The sequence below is a fragment of the Equus przewalskii genome, chromosome 1, assembly GCF_037783145.1.
Source record: "Equus przewalskii isolate Varuska chromosome 1, EquPr2, whole genome shotgun sequence".
NCBI classification, from domain to species: Eukaryota; Metazoa; Chordata; class Mammalia; order Perissodactyla; family Equidae; genus Equus; species Equus przewalskii.
In genome coordinates, this window is record NC_091831.1 from 69,760,973 (window position 1) to 69,781,324 (window position 20,352).

The 20,352-nt window shown below is 47.4% G+C and overlaps 1 protein-coding gene and 1 long non-coding RNA gene across 3 annotated transcripts in view; one reads left to right on the forward strand and one right to left on the reverse strand.

Moving 5' to 3' along the window:
- The window catches only part of TMEM72 (transmembrane protein 72), a 30,916-nt gene extending 16,900 nt beyond the window's left edge, over window positions 1–14,016 (reverse strand). For both annotated transcript variants that reach the window (XM_008529363.2, XM_070567313.1), the window contains exon 1: window positions 13,614–14,016. In XM_008529363.2, coding sequence (XP_008527585.2) covers window positions 13,614–13,683 — 70 coding nt within the window. In that variant the 5' untranslated portion in view covers window positions 13,684–14,016. The remainder of the gene's footprint in view (window positions 1–13,613) is intronic.
- Window positions 14,017–20,239: 6,223 nt separating this feature from the next.
- The window catches only part of LOC139074817 (uncharacterized), a 33,199-nt gene continuing 33,086 nt past the window's right edge, over window positions 20,240–20,352 (forward strand). The window contains exon 1 of the long non-coding RNA XR_011524657.1: window positions 20,240–20,336. This is a non-coding gene — a long non-coding RNA (uncharacterized lncRNA). The remainder of the gene's footprint in view (window positions 20,337–20,352) is intronic.

Below are 20,352 nucleotides of genomic sequence, written 5' to 3' on the forward strand. Positions count from 1 at the left end.
CAGTTGGCTTTCTAGGCCCACACCCTCAAGTCCTTCTACACTTTGCGACTTCCTCCCATCCCACCAAGAGAGCCAGGCCCACTGAGAAAGCTGTGCCCTATGGTCCTAGGAAAATCCCTCCCTCCACAGTCCGAGTGCAGCCAGGTTACCTGGGGACCAGCTCTGCTGCTGCAAGGACTTACTCTAGTCCCTAACACCTATCTCGCCAAAGGTCTCCCAGGCTCTCAAGGTCGTGCTAGTTGCCATCTCTAGGTGAGTGAGCCAGGAATTGTCTTGTGAAGACGTTCCTGCAGATCCCTGGGGTGGCAACACTCCCAGTGAACTTGTGAGGTGATTGTAGGGCTCTGTGGCAGAAAATGGAGATTGAGCCCCATGTGCTTTAGACTGTTAGGTGAGAGACAGAGACCCTAGTCACAGCAATGCAATTTGGGGTTTCTTTATTGCAGCATGTGTTAGACTGAAGCTGGCCACAAATTCTTTTCAATTCTTCTCATTGAGAGAGGGAGTCTAATTTGTTTTCTCTTGAATGTGGGCTGTCCTCAGGACTCACTTCTCCAACAGAATGATGTAGACATAACGTTTGAGGACTTGCATGGCTAATTCACAAAGAGCACCCACCCAGCCCTCTTAAAATGCTTGTTCTGGGGGAAGCCACCCACTGTGTAAGAAGTCTGATGCTCCTGAGATTGCCATGTATGAGGAAGCCCAAGCTTATTATGTAGAGAGATTCCTAGAGAAAGAGAAAGAGAGGCAGACGTTCAGCCCCCTCAGCCAGGCAAAGGACATGTGAGTGAAGAAGTTATCTTGGACATCCTGGCCCCAGAAGGTACCAAGTGGAGAAGAACTGATGAACCAAGCCAAAAGTCAGAATTAAAGCTGCAGACATATGGTTCTCGAGCCATTCCAGCCACCCCACCTGAGACCATCATCACGGAGCAGAGAAGAGCCGGCTCCACTGCGCCCTGCCTGGATTCATGAGCCACAACATTTTGAGCATAATAAAGTGGTTGCAATCTTAGCCACTAGGTTTTGGAGTGGTTTTATTATGCACCCACAGATAATTAGAAAAGTGGTTTGTCCTATCCTCTAACTACCTGAGATTTTTGGCCCAGAAGTCCTTGTCCTGGTGTGGTCTATATTCTGACTCTTGCAGCAGTGGGCATGCTTCAAGGCCCCATGGGCCTGTGGCGTGTCTCACTGGGTCCTCAGCTTGGTTGTCAGAAAGCCAACTCCCAGGTTCCTGCAGCTCCTGTCCCCCTCCCCAAGTGTGAGCAGCCTTGGAGATGGAGTCTGCTAGGAGTAGGAGTGGTATCTGGGGACTTCTTTTGCGCCATAAAATCCTACTGGTGATTTTATATCTTAGGATTTCATGGAGGATCTGTGAGCCCTGCCTCATCCAAAGCAGGTCTCTCCTATGGCTTCATGTTGCAAAGATTCCCAGTGGAAAAAGTGAGGAAAACAGAAATTGAGATCCCCCTCCCGCAGGAGAATTCTGTGAACTGTATCCAACACTCACGCCAGGCAGCCACATAGGCTGGTGTCATGGAAGCCCCTCGCCTGTGTGCTGCATGAGCTGGGCCGGGAACAAGCTATCTTTGGAAGGCACCATAGTTCCACGTGACATAGATATAAGACTCATGTTTTTACTGAGCGCCTGGAGTTTCCTAAATTTTTTCAGGGAACCAGTCTCCGGAACTGGGCATTTCAGAAGCCAGGAAGTGTGGCCTTAAATTGGAAGGTGGGGCGTTGTGTGGAGAACAAGATTGGTGTGAGAATGGGTTTGGCCATCCTGTCTCCTGACTGTCTCCTCAAGACTGCATAGGTGGCCACCTGCTCTCTCAAAGGCCTCCCACCAACCCTGTGGATGAGGACGGGTGTAGTCACTGTTGTGTGGAATTGGACTGAGGAACTCTGCCAGGTTTCCAAATTTAGGCAGGTGGTCTGTAAAACACAGAAGTTAGGGCATCCAACAAAGCCAGGACTAGGAGGGGCAGGCAAGGCCCCTGGGCACAAAATTTAGAGGTGCTCACTAGAAATTTAAGGAAGCACTTGCTCCCAGGGCTGTGCAGCAGCAGCGATGGCCCTTGTGTGACCCTGAGAGTGGTGCCTCTAGCCCTGGTGTCCAGAGATGTACATGACCCAGGGTTGAGGGCTTCTAGCTCCTCCGGAACTTGGCCTGCACTTGTGGTCCTCTTTCCTCCTCAGGTGGCAGCCTGGCTGGCATCTCTGAAACTCTGCCTTCACAGGGCTCTAGTTCAGTGCAAAATGGGCAACCTGCATCAGCAAATGACCCTAAGCTGAGCATGGGGACCGAGGAACTGTCAGTTTGACAATGGAAACAGAGGGATAAATGCCATTCATGTCCCCAGAATCAGGACTTCATTGTAACAAATTCAGTACAAGAAAGAATTGCCCCCAAGAGCAGCCTTGACCCCAGCTGCATTGTTCTTCACGCTGCCAGTGGGAGGGGTGCTGTGGCAGAACCACTCTGTTAAGTGGCCTGTTAACTCCTTCCATCCTTCCCCAATATCTGTCCCTCAGGATCCTGTTACCCCTTGTCCCAGCCCAACAGAACCACGTTACAAGCCCACCTCACTGCAGTACCCCCACCCATCCGTCTCTCTTCCCCACATGGTCTCCAGGGAGGTATCTTGCATGGTGCCAGTTAGAGCCAGCTCTTCTTCCTCAAGCATCTGTGGACAAGCCTGGTCTCCTCATCTTGTCCCCTTCCTTCTAGTCTCTGTCTCTCCTGTCTGGGCTGAGTCTAACCCAAGTACAGTATTTTCTTCTTCCAGAGGCCAGGGCTTTCTTCCGAGGTGCCTTCCCAAGCTGTTTATTGTAGTTCAGGCTTAGCAGGGATCAGAGATTCTGGACCAAGAGCCTGTCGTTCAGGCCTGGGCCAGGCAGCTACCTTCAGAGCATCTTTCAGGGCATCCTGAAGCTCTGGTCTCAGAGCATGGATGGATGAAATCTCTGAGGGTGCTGTGCTGTAGCAAAGAGAACATGAGGTTTGATCAGAAAAGCTGAGTCCTGGCTCCTCAAGCAAATCATAACTCTCTTGTCTGCTTCCTCTTCTGTAAAATGAGAATAATAGAAATTTGCATAACTCACTATAAGCCTTCAGTCTTAGGAAATTATAAAGTATTAAGCAAATGTAGTTGATGGGTAATGGAATTATTAGGAGAGGCCGGTTGTTCCCATCAGTACTCTCAAGGGGGTGGTGAGGGTTTATTCTCATCCTTTCCTTCCATTAATACACATTTTTATGTGGCTAAAGAGCTCTTCTCCATGCGCTGATGTTGCTCATTGATTTTTCTGTCTTGGGTTTCTTCTACAGGCCCCACTGTAGGTCCCAAGCCCCAGCCACCTCAACATCTCTTGTATAACATCCTCTGTGCAATCTGCTAGGGACCTGAAGGGCTCAGGGCCAGTGTGCTCCTGAGGATGGGGCCTGTCTATGGTGCTGACCACTGAGGGGCCATCCCCACCCCAACAGCTTCCATCCTTGTGTTCATTTTGCCTCAGGACGAACATCATGGTTGGCTGTAGGTTGTCCATTCTGACTCCATCGCTGGGTTGAGTCTTGACACCTCTCTTACATTCATTGCAGGGCCCGGGTGGCAACATAGGACACTTCACAGAGGCCACCCTAAGTGGCTTTTCATGCCAGGCTGTGATTTTGGCCCTGGATGCCTTGGGAGCCCGATGAGAATGTCATATTCACTGCTGCTGAGGGCAGCCTCACAGCTCACCATGTTGTATTTATCACTCCTCTTCATCCTCAAGTATGGTGCATCTCCTACTGGTCTTAGGGTCTGTAAGGAAATCTTAGGTAAGGACATACTGGCTGATGACAAATGGGGATGGTTTACATTCTGAAGGGGTCACAGCTGGTTGTAGAGATGAAAGCTAGATTTGCAACATTTCTAAGAACATGAAGATGTTGGAACCATCTTCTCGCTAAGAATCCACTGAGACAATAAGGTGGTAGCTGCAGGCTTCTTAACTCAGGAGAAGTTGTGGCAGATTCTAAGCATGGGAGGGAGGTTTACCTGTGCATTGAGAGCCATTCAGCTGACACCTATGAGCCAGGATTCAGAGACACTGTGAGAAAAGGCCAAGATTTCATAGAAGAAGATTCTAGATACTCAGATGTGATTTTAGAGTATAGCATGGCAGTCAGTACACTTCAACACCTCTCACAAGCCTGTTTGGGCAGAATTTCCTGAAGGCGAGAGCATCCACTCGTTCTCTACTAGATTCTCTAAATATGAGTCATAGAATAAAACTCCCCAGCCAAGAGGCCTATTTTGTTTGACCTTGTAGGGTCCCTATGGTAGATTACAATGATGCCCCCAAATCTTCCCCACTCAGTATCCGTGCCTTCATTATGTGACTTTGCAGTCCCTCATGCTGAAGAGAAGTCTGTTTCCTCATCCTGTGAATCTGAGCCCAGTAATGTGACCTGCTTTAGGCAACAAGATATTATCAGGCACTATGCAAACAGATATGCAATGGGCTCATGAACTGGGCCTGCTCTCTTGTGCCCCTGCCATTATCATGAGCACGTGCCTGGGCCAGCCTGCTGGAGCATGAGGGATGCAGAGAGCTGAGTGGCCCTTATCATCCCAGTCAAGGCCCGTCTTGACAGACCAACGGCCATCTGAGCTGTTGCTCAGGTAGCATACCCAGCCAATGTCAGGAGGACTGCCTGGCCTACTCACCCAGATGTGTGAACAGCAAAAACTTACTGCTGGATGCCACTAAGGTTTTGCAGCTGTTATACAGCATGACTTGGCAATAGAGAGCTGACACATCTACTTTTAAAAAGAGCTTTATTGAGGTATAATTGACATCCAACAAATTGCCCATACGTAAAGTGCGCAATTTGCTAAGTATCAACATATGTACCCACCCAGGAAACCATCACTACAATCAAGATAATGAACATATTTATCACCTCATAAGTTTCCTCGTACCCTTGTAATCCTACCCTCCTACCTTTTCATCCACCCCCAGGCAACCACTGATCTGCTTTCTGTCACTAGAGATTAGTCCACACTTTCTAGAAGTTGATACAAATAGAATCATACAGCGTGTACATTTTTTTTTTGCTATCTACTTTCATTCAGTGTACTTATTTTGAGACTCATCCATGTTGCAGCACGTACAGATAGTTCATGTCTTTCTATTGCTGAGGAGTGTGGATGTGCCTCAGTTAGTTTATCACTCATATGTTGATGGGCACTTGGGTTGTTTCTAGTTTTGGTCATTACAAATAAAGATGCTATGAACATTCATGTACAATCTTTGTATGGCCATAGGCTTCTTTTCTCTTGGGTAAATACCTAGGAGTGGAACAGCAGGACGATATGGTAAGTGTGTGTTTAATTTTTTAAGAAACTGCCAAACCATTTCCAAAGTAAGTATACTATTTTATATCTTCATCAGTTGTGTATGAGTTCCACGTCTTTGCCAACACTCCAATGTGTGGTATGGTGAGTCTTTTTAATTTCAGCCATTCTAATGGGTGTGCAGTAGAATCTCACTGTGGTTTAATTTGCATTTCCCTAAGGACGATTGATGTGGAATGTCTCTTGTGTTTTTCTGCCATCATATCTCTTTGTTGACTTGTTTTTCATTCTTTTAACGTATTTTGAAGAGGGAAATTTTTAGTTTTGATGGTGTGCAGTTTAGCAATTTGTTCTTCTATGTGCTGAACTTTTGGTATTGTATCTAAGAAATCTCTGTCTAACACATTACTAAAGTTTTATACTATTGTCTAGAAGTTTTATAGTTTTAGCTTTCACATTTAGGTCTAGAATCCATTTTGAGTCACTATTTTTTTGTATATGGTACAAAATATAGATAAAGTTTATTTTTTGGTAAGTGGATATTTAATTGTTCAGTACCATTTGTATAAAAAGTTATCCTTTCTACACTAAATTCTCTTTGTACTTTTGTCAAAACCCTGTTGTTCATGTATGTCCAGGTCTATTTCTGGACTCTTCTGTTCTATTAGTCTCTTTGTCTTTCTTTGTGTTAATACTGTACTGTCGATTTCTGTAGCTTTATAATAAGTCTTAAAATCAGTGTTAATCTTCTAATTTTTCTCTTTGTTTACAAAGTTATTTTGGTTAAATTAGGACCTTTGTATTTTCAGATGAATTTTAGAAATGGTCTGTCAATTTTTAGAAAAAAAATCCTTCTGATTTTGACTGGGGTTGCATTCAAACTGTAGAGTAATTTTTTTTTTTTTTTAAAGATTTTAGTTTTTTCCTTTTTCTCCCCATAAGCCCCCCGGTACATAGTTGTAGGTCCTTCTAGTTGTGGCATGTGGGATGCCACCTCAGCATGGTTTGATGAGCAGTGCCATGTCTGCACCCAGGATTCAAACTGACAAAACACTGGGCCGCCTGCAGCAGAGTGTGTGAACTTAACCACTTGGCTATGGGGCCAGCCCCTGTAGAGTAATTTTGGAGACAAATGACATCTTAACAATATTGAGTCTTCTGACCCACAAATAAAATATAACTATTTATTTAGGTGTTCTTTACTATGCCTCAGCAATATTTTTTAGTTTCCAGTGTACAGGGTTTTTTTTTTTTACATTTTTTGTCAGATTTATCTGTAATTATTTCAAATTTTTGATGTTATGATGAATTGTATTTTGAAAAATTTATTTTCTAATTGTTTGTTGCTAGTATATTGAAATAGAATTGTTTGTTGTATAGTGATCTTATTTGTAGGTGTCTTGCAACCTTGCTAAACCCTTTATTAATTCTGATAGCCTTTCTGGTAGATTCCATCAGATTTTCCACAATCATGTCATCTGTTAGTAACAAGTCTTCTTCTTCCTTGTCAACCTGCATGCATTTTCTTTCTTTTTCTTGCCTTATTGCACTGGCTCGAAACTCTAGTGCAATGTTGACTAGAAGTGACAAGAGTGGACATCCTTCTCTTGTTACCAACCTTAGGAGAAAAGCATTCAGTCTTTTACTTTTAAGTAGCTGTATGTTTTTTGTAGATGCTCTTTTTAGGCTGAGAAAGTTTCCCTCTATTACTAGTTTGATAATGGTTTTTATCATGACAAAATGTTGATTTTGTCAAATGCTTTCTCTGTATTTAGTTAGATAATAATATAGCTTTTCTTTTTTAGTTTAATATGGTCAGTTACATTCATTGATTTTCAAATATTAAAGTAACCTTAGCTCTCTGAGATAAACTTAACTTGCTTATTATGTATTATCCTTTTTATATATTTTTATTGATTTGCTAGAACTTCATTCAGAATTTTTACGTCTATGTTGATGAGGGATATTTGTGTATAGTTTTCTTTTCACGTGATATCTTTGTCCAGTTTTGGTATCAGAGTAATGTTAACTTCATAGATTGAGTTAAGAAATATTCCCTCCTTTTCAAATTTCTGGAATGGTTGTGTAGCATAGTATTAATTCTTCCCTCAATGTTGTAGAATTCACCTGTGAAGCCATCAGGGCCAATACACCACTTTTTGGTGATGACATCATGTACACGGAAGGACTCTACAGACCTGCAGTCTTCACTGATACTATTAAGGACATTGCCTCTGATGCAGAATCGAATCCTCCTCGTAAGGAATCACAGAGAAAATTTCTTCTAGGTTTTGATTTCAGGTCAAGGTATTTGGCCAAAGTGTTTCTTTCTTATTCTTTCTCACATTCAAAGAGAATGTATGGACTCACTCTTCCACAAGGCAGCTTTCCTGGTGCCAGAAAACAATGACCATGCTTCTAAGTGTTCTCTATCCATGCCACACATGCCACATTTCTTCATCTGACCTTTACTTGGCCTATGGCAAGCTAGGAAGGCTCAGAGGGAAGACAGGAGGGCTTCCTTTCCCCAACACAAGCCACTTGTATCTGACTACATTCCTTTTTGATAAGAGCCCTCTTAGATGGTTGTACAGAGCTAAGGAAAAATCTTAAAACAAGAGTCAGCCCATGAAAAATAAAATGAGGCTACCATCTTCCTTCTGGTTTGATCACTACGTGTGGTGTAGAATGACCAAATTCCTGTGGGCCAATTTTAATGACCCAAGCTCAGAATGTGAAGGAAAATGTTACTCAGTGTAAGACCTTTCACAGTCTAGCCCCTTCATCTCGTTCTAGCCTCTAGGGTCATATATTGCCTTGTTCCTTTCCTCTGATCTCTCTTATTTATCCAACATGCAGGAAGAGCCCATCACTTACGCTGTGTGGTCCCTTTGTCCTGCACTTTCCTGTAAAATTACCCAGTACTGAGTGAGAATCTGGGTGCCAGGCAGTTTTCTGCTTTAGTCATTGTTTCCCTGAATGCTCACAACACCAGAGGGTAGATACACTTGTTATCCCCATTTTATAGGTGAGAAGACTGACGTTTAAAGTGATTAGGTGACATGCCTGAGGTCACACACGTTGTAAGTGGTAGAGAAGGACAAAAGTTCACCCTCCCTAACACTAAACTTCAATGCTTGGTGCTGAGATGTGTATTTACTAGCTTGTCTCCCTTGTCAGACCACGCGCTTCTCTAGGGCAGAGGTCATACCACCCTAATCCATATGTCTACACTGAACAAAGTGAGAACTCAGCAAATATTTTCCAAATAAATGACTCCTGAGTGGAGTTCCAGATATCTTGTTCTAAATCTAAGAAGGAGGATACAGGCATAAAGAAGTAAAGAAATAAATGCTTCAACAAAATCATATTATCTTTTAGTGGTACGAAGATGGAACAGAGGTAGGAATATTTCATGTACTCATTGGGACAATTGGATCGGAAAAGGAAAACAGTCAACATCCACTGAGAGATGCTGAAAACAATGTGATCCTGATCGGGTAATAAATCCATCTGTGGACATGTTGGAGCGCGTGAAGTGTCCTTAGACGGCAGGAAGTGGTCATGGGGATATACATTTAAGATGGGTGGAAATTAGCATGGAGGGCCAAAGATGACTGCCTCAGAAGCATTAGTTTGTTTTTATTTTGAAGGCTTTGATGGGGCTAAGGTCAAATTATGCATTTGCTGTGCTCTTTAAAAAATAATGAGAACATCTGGGTTTAAATGCTTCTTTTCTCTTAGGCTACATTAATAAGCCAGTCTCCATTTTGAATGGAGTGTGGCAAGGAATGAGGCTGTTGGGAGTGGGGCTCTGTCTTTTCTGTAGAGAAGAGGTTAATGGGTCAAAAGCCTCGATCAAACAAAACCCCTAAGTGATCCCAGGTTGATCCAACGTAGTTGATTTGTGAGAAAGAGTACGTTAGCCTGATAAGCAAGCCTTGCTCAAAATGACCTTGTCTCAGTCCCAGGGCATTTCCTTGTTGGCTGTGTAGTGCCCTTCTCTTTGGAGCTTTGTGCTGACAGCCCCCAGACATCCCACTGCATCCCTGCCCTGTGAATGGGCAGACTAGAGATCCAGCACCAGTCCTCCTGTCTCCTGGCTGTGTGACCTCTGCCAAGTTACCTAAACATTCTGAGCCTCAGTTTCCTCATTCATAAAATGGGACTAAGCTCTGCATTTGGCCCTCAAAGACACTGGGTGTCTCTGGGGGGGCTTCAGCAAGATAATGATTTTATAGCATGTTGTCAGTAGTGAACCTCTGGACCCATAAATGGAAGGTCCTACTGTGATAGTTCCCTCTGGAAATGTGTGCAGATTTGTCTGTCCCCACATGAGGTCCAGGACTGGGTTTGGCTGGATGGTCGTGGTAGTGCCAGTCAAATTATGCATAGCAATCATTCAGAGACAGAAAATGAGCATCTGGATCAAACAGCAGTGTCTTTAGATTTAGGAAGTGTTTGGTCATCCTTACTATGCTTCAATGTAACTATGCCCATTCTCACCAGGACCCTACCTGCCTGAGCCTGTGCATGGGCAGAACTGACTGATAGCGGGGCCACTAGGGTAGACTGATGGAATGACCTCAATTAGACCTCTTTGGTACACTCTGCGTGTTTTGCATCCTACATCCTGGGGTCACAAAGACCTGCCCTTCAGCCTGGTTAAGGTGGAGAGCACATTGATTAAGAGTAGGGCCTCAGGAGTCGACTGTCATCAGTCAGAATCTTGCCTCTTTTCTTCCTAGTTGTGAGATGTTGAGCAAAGTGCTTCACCCCCAGGCCTCAGTTTCCCTTGCTTACAATGGTGAGGAGGGTGAGCATGATGGTGCTTCAAAGGGTAGTTATGAGGACGAAATGAAATACTGCATTTAAAACAGGAAGCACAGAGCTTGACTCACAGTAAATGCTCAAATAAGAATGTTCGTTATCCAGCTATTGACCCCAGAGCAGAGGCTGGGAGAGTGAAGAAGAGCCCTTGAGTGTTGGCAGTGAGAAGCCTCAAGCTTGGGCCCCTTTGCTCTGAGGAGAGTTGGGAGGCCTCACCAAAGGGCCCAGAGACATTTCCTCTTTTGGGGAGGCCCATGCCCTTCCGTGTGCAAGGACATAGCTGTGAGGAGACGGCTTTCCCTCCAGCACTTGGGGCCTGGGGAAGCGAGGCTCCCCTCTTCCCTTCACACCCCTACCTGAGTCTGGAGGGCCTTTAAGGTGCATCATCTATCCCAACACAGGGGCCTATTCCCATTCTCCTGCCCACAGGCTTGGGGCAGGGGCTGATGAGTGGTGAGGAAGTCCCTGGAGATCCACCCTCAGGGATAGAGAGGATGCTGAAGTTTAAAGGGATGCCAATCCTGCCTTCTAAGAACAGGGATGGGACCAAGCCTGTCAGACAGGTCCTTTTCTTATTTTATAGAGAAGCACCCTGGGCCTCTGTGCTCCCATCTCAGTTAAAACCCATTTTCCCAGCCCCCGTCTTCTGAAAGTTAGTTGGTAGTGAGAACAAATCACAGGGGTGAGCCTCCCCTGGGGCCTGAGCCTCTAACTCAGGATATCATGGCCCTGCCTTCAGGTGGACACAGTGAGAAGCTGCTTTGAGAGATGGACAGGTAGGTGTCAAGGAGAGGCAGGGTGCTCATGACCTTTGTGTGGTCCCCCAGTTGTGCCTGCTTCTTTGGGTGGCTCCTTGGGCCACATCTCAGTAACAGAGGCACTCAGAGGTCACACATGCAGGTGTGCTTGCATGTGCGCGCGTGCACAAACACACACACACACACACACACACACACACCCCTGCCTTCCTGGGCCAGGGAGGTAATGCAAATGAGTGAAGTTAGCCAAGAGTAAGACAAATGGGGCAGAGTGGGTCTGTAATAGCCTGGAAACCTTATGATTTGTTCTAAGGGAGAGAATTTTCTAATTTTAGAAATACTTCCACTGGGTGCAGTCTTCCCATGCCCTGTCAATCCTGTTTTGGCTTTGGTGGTGGCAATGCCCTGTCTGTGCCAACTCATGGTGTGGGATGGAATGTGGGGGTGGGGCAACAATGGCCCTTGGGATCACTGGATATCCTAATGAAACTTCATCCAAAGGGGCTGGGTGGAGAGGAAGAGATGAACTCAGCCACCCAGCATCTGCACAGGACATGCTGCAGCCATAGCCACTGGGCCCTGCCGTCCTGGTGGAGTCCCCCAGAGCCTTGTGCCTGTGAAACCTCTGACAGCCCCAGATCCTGTCTGCAGAGGGGAAGGGGGTCTAGGGAGGAGGCCGCTGGGTCGGGAGCCACCTGGTCCTTGCAGGTGAAGCTTCAGGCAACCTTGGATCACATGGTTTTCCTAGCTTCTGGAGAACACAAACTCCTTCCCATAGGGGGACCAGGGGCCCCCTTAGGCCTCCTGGGGTTTCTGCAAAGTGATAGCCTCTGTCTCAAGTCTTATTTCCTCTCTAGCAGCAACGCCCCCATGAATGAGGCCTGGACTTCTCAACAGAGATTTCAACAAAAAAGAGGCTTAAAGGAATAAGGAATTTGCAAATCTTACATGCTGGAAACAGGCCAGGAGTTCAGTGACGCTGCAGGAAACTTGAGATTTTCCCAAGAGCACCAAAGCCCCTCTCTCTAGCTTCCTGCTTGCCCCCAGCACTCTAGAAAGCTCAAATAAGATTATTGGAAAGCCTGGCCATTAGAAGGCAACTCATGGTCTATTTTTAGCCTGGATCCTGTATCAAAACCAAGTGACAAGCATATCCTTAGCATTAACAGCAGCCCTTTGCTCAGAGATAAGGGCTGTGGTTAAGAGTAGTATGCATGTGCATGTACGTGTGTGTGTGTGTCTGTGGCTGCAGACCCTTCCACTGGCTGAGACTTTTAAACTGTCTTTTGCTAATCTATCAGAAGGATGGACACATCTTTAGAAAGCTTCCCAAGAGGAATAGGCCTCAGCTTTGGGCAGAATGTGGCAGAGGGAAGCATCCCTGTGCTGACAGCTAGAAGGGGTACGTTTTACATATTTGGAAACCAAGGCCTAGAGGAAGGCAGAGTGGACTCAAGACAACAATGTCAGATCAGGACTTGAACCCCATACATGAAAACCCTATTTAATGTTACCTTCCCCTCCCCAGGATGGATGGTTGGGGGCCTTGGTGGTCATTCCCTTTCACGTAGGTGACAAGGTGGTTCTCAGGGAACCGGCTACCCGCAGCGCATTTACTCAAGGCCCTCAGCAGAGCGATTCCAGACCCTTCCTCCTGTTTTCTGGGGAGAGCTTCCTACCCTGGGAAGCAGGGAGCTCTTTAGCCAGAGTCCTGGCCTTTTCAAAAGTCAAGGGACACAGGCTCCAAGCTGGCTGTCCCTCTGACCTGCAGCGTGACCTTGGGGAAGGTCACTGCCCCTGCTGAGCTCAGGTGCTCCGTCTCACCATGTGAGGGGTGGGATGAGACCTCCAGCAGCCCTTCCCGTGTTCACTCAGGGCCTCGATGCAGAAGAGCCCACCAGCCCAGCACCCTGGGAATGACACAGGCCCCCACTGGGCTCTGAACTATGTCCCGGGGGCTTCTCTCAAGAGATCTATGTCCTCAGTTCCACCTAGCTATGCTCAGTTTGTGCATCCTTGATCCTCCAAAACACCCGGCCAGTATGTCCAGTTATCTCCACTTACAGATCAGAAAGTGGCATCCCAGAGGGGCCAGGTGGCTCTCCCAAGGTCACACATCAGCAAGTGACAGGGCTAGGACTGGAGCCAGCACTGTTCAAGTCTGAGCTGGGGGACATTTCCCACTTTCCAAGACCCATGCGTAAAACTTGTGGAATTCTATCTCCAGGAAATGGGGCTGTGGTTTGAGTAAAACAAGAGGGGCTCCGTTGACCATTTTCATAACTATACAGTGAGGCATCCAATTCTCACATTTGCCTGGCACTTTACAACTTCAGCCCCCACCTCCACCTCACAACAGTCCTTGAGGAGGTAGAGCAGACCCCCTCAATTCATGCCACACATGAGGATGCGGAGGGCTCCCCAGGTCACAGGTGGTGGGTAGCCAAGGAGAGATTCATCACTGGGCCCCCTCGCCCCAGCCCCAGGCTCACCCAGGTACACTGCTGCTGCCCTGCAGAGCAGTGCTTCTTGAGGGACTGAGAAGGAAAGCGAGGGGCAGATGTTGATAGATGTGCCCACCTGTCCCTGACTGGCTTGCTCCCACCCCTTGGGTAGCCCTGTATGCTGTGCCCAGTGTGCAGGGGATTACAGCCAGGAGGTGGGGTCTTACCAGCAGCAGTGGCGATGCCTAGGAGCCGGCAGGTGTATTCCAGCCCGGTCCAGAACACCTGCAGTTTCATGGTGCCCGGGTCAAGGAGAGGGTCCCAGCAGGGTGGGCAGTAGAGGCTCTGGCCCGAGATGCTCCTGGAAGCCTATGTGCAGGGGGAGGCTGTGGCTGCCAGCTCCAGGCCCCCGTGCCTGGGGGCCCTGCCTTCCCAAACAGTCCGGGCCACCACAGCCTGGCTGAGGTGTGAATAGGGCTCACCTTCCTTGCTTGGGTGACCGTGCCCTTGCCTGGCGCTCAGCTTAATCATTACCTTGGAAGAATTCCCCTACTGCTCTGCACAGCCCTGGCCTGGCCTGGAGCCGCTGTGGCTCCAGCGCAGCCGCCTGAGATCAGGCCGATTAGGGCTGGGCTGGAGGCAGCCTGGGGCTGGCAATTAACCATTTCCAGCGGGGAGGAGACAGACGAGGACCCAGCCCAGTCCCTTCCTTCCTGGGCAGCTCTGAAAAAGTCACACCTGGACCTCAGGCCTGCGGGGGCGGGGAGAGTATGTCTGGAGGTGATGATGTGCATGCAGGTTCATGTGTGTGCCCCTGTGAGAGAGGGGGATGTGTCTTTAAATCACCAGCAGAAACAACTTTTGAAATGAGTTCCAGGCTTCTATTCTTCCGCATATAGGTGGATTAGAAAGCTTTCCAGTCTGTGGTGGATTTGAACTCTGACCAGACATACTTAGCTCAGGCCCACGCCACACATGGACCTTCCTTTATCCCCAACATGCATCCCAGACGTGTGATGTAGGAAATTATCATGATTCTTTGGGAGGAGAGTTGCCACGTCAATAATTAACTGGGTGACTTTGGCGAAACTCAAAGATATCTGGGAGCCTTAGTAACTTCTGCAGAAAATGAATGAGAGGGTTTGGCTGGATGGGTGGTTCTCAAGCTGTGTTCTGAGAGCTCCGCCAAGAAGCCTAGCCTCTAAAATTTGACAATCGTGGGCTTTTATTAATTCTTAATTTACTGACTGATAGAACGCATTGAATGATATCAAGTTTTAATTTTCCTCCCAGGCATTTTTCTGAAATCTTTGACCTGTTTGCTTGTATGGGATAGACAACAAAACAACCAAAAAAAATTCAGGGGAAAAAGTCCCCCAAACCAAATTACAATAATAATGGGGAACTCAGGCATAGTCTGTCTTGCTTTTTTCTTTGGTGAAGATGAATAGACCCTCATATAATGAATAGATATTTTTTGCTATTAAAATTATTCTAATTTGATTAATTTGATCAAGACTTCATAGCATCCATAAAGACTACCATTTTCTCATCTTGCTTTCTGAATGAGTTTAAGAACCTCTGTGTTCGTGTGATCCTCAAGACCAACTTTAAAAATGTTTGATTTGACATACTTATTTCTTGAGTTAGCTGACTGTATTTAATAGCAGACTGTTTATCAACTGCAGACTCCCCAGTTTTCCACAGGTCTTGATACCTGTGTACCCCGCCCCCAGATGCTGGCGCCCGGATCTCTGTGGTACACACCGACCTGCACAGATGTTGCTGCTGGGGCCTGGGCATCAGAGCCCCATGACTGGATGCCCTTTAGGAGCCTGTTCTCTCTGAGCTCCTTGGGAAGCTCTGCTGGCCCCACAGCATCCTTGCTTCTTCCTTGAAGTTCTCCATCTCCCCCAAGCTGAGCCTAGTGCACAGGAAAGTGCTTCCTGAGGAAAAGGCTGTGGAGAGAACTCAGTTCAGGCACTACCCACCATATTAGGCAAAGTGCTTTTAGCTGTTAGGAGGTTAGGGGTGTTCTTCCATCCCTGAAGGTGTCCCTGCTTCACTGGAGCTGCCTCCTAAGAGGGGTGGAAGAGTTGGGTGTTGGGCTGATGGTGGAAGGAGTGTAGGGCTTGTGGCAAAAGCAAAATGTGGAGGGACCCAAGAGAGAGCCCCTCTTGAAGAAACTGCAAAGAAGCATCCCACAGAGTTTCTGAGTCCTCTTACTACCATTCAGCCATCTATGGAGCTCCATGGGGAAAGGAGAAATCTGGCTGGGCAAGCGAGTCCCTTTGACCTCTCAGAATTCAGAGAAAAGACTGCCAGGAACTAGGGGGCCAGAGACTCTAATATGGAAGAGGGCAGAGAAGGTGGTGAAGCTCTCAGACATTCAAGTCTGACTTTGCAGTCACTAATTGCCCAGAGGAAGAAGAGAAGGGACATTTCCCAGAGAACTCAGTGGACCGCCTAGGGAGCTCGTGGAAGGCTGAGAAGGGGGCAGGATAGAGGGAAGGACAAGGAACTGTGGAAGGCTGTGAGGAACCTGCAGAGTGTGGAAAAGTGCTCTGAGCAACAAAAAGGGAGTCTCAGATTACAGCAGCACAGGAAGCAGAGTTCCAGGGACCCTGCTGCTCTGGACAATGGTAGAGAAAGCCCAATTTCAACCTCTATTGCGTCCTAAGGAGTCCAAACTTGCATTAGGGGGTGGAAACTATGGGCGAAGCTTTTAGCTCAGATAGGGGAAGGTGCTCTGACAGTCAATCATCCCCCGACTGCTGAGATGGCTGAGGTCGTGAGTTCCCCGGAGCCCACATGAATACTGGGGGGATGCGGAAGGGGTTGGAGTGACGCAGTGTGCAGTTCTCAAGCACTGATTGAGCAATTATGTCCCAGGACTCTGGTTCTGGACGGCTAGGATTCCTGGAAGAATCCAGACAAGCGCTCGGAGGAGTGCAGGGATGCCACCTAGAACACAAAGGAAGAGAGCCGGGGTCTCTTACCTTGTCTGGCTCCTCTTCTGCCCATCTGCCTACCATCTCTGGATGCCCGGCAGGGGCAGAGAGCAGAGTGGGGAGAGAAAAGAAGAGGTGCCAAGCTCAGCTCTGCAGTTACCAGCTGTGCAGCCTAGGGAGTTCCTTACCCCCTCTCAGTCCTAACCTCCTTACCTGTAAAATGGGTCTACAAGGGGTCTTACTGGGTTAGATGTACTGTGTCAAAAGTACCTATGTAGAGCAGATGCCAGGAGATGGGAGCCAATATGAGTGAACAAAGAAAACTTGACTGTACTGTGGCCAACCCAAGGTATGTTTTATTAACTCAGGATTCCAGCCATTGAATCAACAAGACCCCAAACTGAGGGCACAACCTGGCCCTGACCCCATGTAGAACCAGGGTAAAGGGAGTACCTGATCTTTGGGATGACAGGGCTCGTCCAGAGATTTCTTTACTATGTTGTTTCATTTCCTTGTATACCAACCAGAGTCCCTGTGTGCTGCAGCCATAGAAAGGCAGGTTGACTCAATCACTTAAATAATCCAAGTCCCTTGGTGATAGAATGTCCTGCCTCCACAGCTGTGAAAACTTGTGCTGACATCAGCAACGATTCTAGCAGCTGGTGTTGGCTCAACAGTAACTGCATTCCAGGAGCTGTGCTCACTGCCGTACATGCATGTCTATTCTTCTTCTTATTTACATTTTACAGACGAGGAAGCACAGTCACATTCGGTTAAGTGCATTTGCTCACGCTCACACAAAACAGACATGAAGGGATGATGAGTCCAGTGCTCTCAGCTCGGCCCCTCTGCTGCCCATTGTGGTTTTACAGGTGCCTCTGTCATAAAGTGGCCCAGCCAGAGGAGACCATCCCAGGAGCCCTGGGGCAGATCATTCAGGTGAGTTTCAGGTGGAAACTGGTGTTGACTTGTTCACTGCTCCTAGATCTGAGGAGGCAGTGGTGGACTCGCGGAAGCTCTCCAATGTGTTCTCCTGATGGTGGTCCATGGGAATGAATGCCTCCAGCAGTCAGGCTGCAGCTCTCCCCCCACCTTGTCTAGAGCTTCTGTGTGTTGCTATAAATGGATGCTTCACAGATACTCCTCACCCTACTCCTCAACATATGGCATGGCCATAAATTGTGCATCATTAAAAAGAGTACAAAAATTCTGCATGCCCACGATGGCTCTGGGGAATGCGAGAAGTCAGGAAAAGATGAAATGTGAATATGTGCTAATCTTCATCTGTTGAGGATGAGGAAGCTTCCACAAAATAGTAGGAAGCTCATGGGCATAGCTCAAAGCAAATACCTGGCCCTGGAGAAAAATCCCTGGAGGCAGTCTAAGCCTTTGACCTCTTCAGATCCTTTTGTCACCTCACCTCTCCTCTCAGTGTCTGCAGAAGAAAATAGAAACCCTCAGGCCTGCACCCTCCAAACTCCTTGCGTTCCTCCTAATTGCACCCTCTCCCTCACCTGTTCTTTACTTCCAGCGGAGGAAGAGGGGTTAATCCTTGTACTTGTGCTTTCAATTGCTGTCCTTGTGTGTCTTCTGGGATCTGGGACCCATGTCTTCCAACTTTTCCCTCCACCTGTCCCCTCTACTCATCTATAGCTAAGAGCAAAGCTTTCCTGCAAGACACTGCTTTCCCCTGCCCACCACATGTGGTCTCTCTTCCCTTCATCACCTAGGTTTTTGAAAGTGGTCTAAATTTACCACTGTCTCCGATGTCTTTGTTTTCCATTCCCTTGTCTATCTACTGAAATGTAGTTTCTACCTGCTTCCACGTCACTATGACCACACTGGCCTGACATCTGACCACCAGATCCAGTGGCCTAATTTCTGTGCTCATTAAGCTCCACCTCTTGGGATTTTTAGCATTTGAAACTGTTAACTGTTTCTTCCTTCTGGAAAAGCTCCCTGTCACATTATCCATGGTAATCATCCGTGTGAACTACATGCATTAGGGCTTGCATTCTTTCTACTTTCTCTGTGTCCTTTAATGAGTCCTTTTTCTTTGCTGTTTTCCTAGTGATGATCTGTGGTGAGCAGCCTCCAGATGGTCTCAATGATCCCCTCTCCTGGTATTCACACTTTGTATGATCTCCTCCCGCATTGTACTAGGGTTGGTCTGTGTGACAGAACACGACAGAAGAGGTAGCATGTCAATCCCAATGTTAGGTTATAAAAGACACTACCTTGGTCACTCTCTCTCTTTTAGGGGAAGCCAGTTGCCAGGTCCTGAGGAACCCTGCCTAGAAGCCTGCATGGCGAGGAAATGACATCTCCTGCCAACAGCAGCCATGTGAGTGTGCTTCAAAGCAAGTGCCCAGCCCCAGTCCAACCTTCAGGTGAGTGCAGCCCCAGCTGCCAGTGTGACTGAACTCTCAGGAGAAACTCTGAGCCAGACCCACACAGTTGTTTGTTCTTTCAAGTTGCTAAGCTTTAGGGTAATCTGTTACTCAGCAAGAGTGAAGTAATATATCATTTGGAAACCTCTTTTCTCTCATCCACTCTCTGCTCGTCCTGATTATTTTCTAATTCCATGGTTTGAGTGTTGTCAGGATAAGGATAATTCCCAGTGAAGGCCTCTGCCCCAGGCCCTCTTCTTAGCTGCAGAGCTAAATTTCCTCCTGTTTATTGGTCATCTCTGTATGTCCTGAATTGAATCTAATGTTTCCACTCAGTTATTTTCCTTTTTCCTGAGTTTTACACCTTGTCTACTAGCCTCATTATTATTGTAGTTACCAAAGCCAGAAATACACAAATCGGTTTTGACAACTCTTCTTTTTCCCCAGTTCTGCCAATTCTGCCTTATAATTTCTTTTCATCTGCCTCCCCTTGTCTGCTGCTCTTAGCCCTCTTTGAGCTTAGCCCTCATTATTTCCGTCTCAGTTCACTGACACAGCAGGGTCTTCCCGCCTCCAGTGTCACCGTCTCCAGTCAACCCTCCACCCTGCGCTTGAGTTGTCTGTGGAGACTGCAGCTCTTCACAAGTTACGTCCCTGCTCAATGCTTTCAAAGACTTTCCATTGCCTAAAGAATGACGTCTGAATTCCTTAGTTCAGAACCCAAGCCTTCTGCAAGCTGCCCCACGCCGTCTTTCCGCCTGTCCCGTCTCCATCCCCTCCCTTCTTCTCCAGACCGTCTAGGCTGTCACCTCAGCCCCGCCAGACACACGCTTTCACGCTGCCCTTTCCCATGCTGTTCTCTTGCAGTGTCTTGCCTCCTTCTTATGCAATATTCTCTCCTCCTCATCACCACCACACTCACTATTCAAAGTCCAGGCGAATGGCACCTCCTTGAGGAGCTGTTTCCATCTCCTGCAGTCAGAGTTAATTACCTCTCCTCCCAGCCCCCCAGCCCCCATCACAATGTATTCAAGTTTCCTAAGTTAATGTTGGCGTCTCCCACCCACTGGGGAGATTTGTGGACTCAGGGATAACAGATGCTTGAATGAATGAAGGCGTCTTGTTCAAGGTGACACTTTATTTACGTTTTAGTTCTTTAGGATCAGTTTAGCTAAAGCAGAGGAAGTAGGCAAAGCCACATGTCTAACAGTGTAACAAAGTGCAATGAATATATTTTCAGGCAAATTCACCTTTTCCCCTCACCTCTCCTTCCTTCTCTGTGTTCCGTGAAATCCACGTTTACTCCCTCACAGTGCAGTGGGCACCCAGAATCTGTGCAGGGCCTGTGTTACTGTATAAGGCTGTGTTAATGATTGCCCTTCGAATTTTAGCTCACGGGAGGCAGAGCTGCCCAGGCTCCCTCAGGCGTTGGTCTGTGCAGGGCGGAGTGAGCTACCTGCTCTGGAATGGGGTGGGGAGGGGCTACTGAGCTGCAGCTCACATAAGGGCCTTGGAAGCTCTTGTTTTGCCATCTCGGTTCCGGCAGAGGGGATGGTGCAGTGGTCTTCCGGCCAGGTTACCTGGGGCGATTTCCACCATGCCTCTAAAGGTCAGTGTAAGCTTGA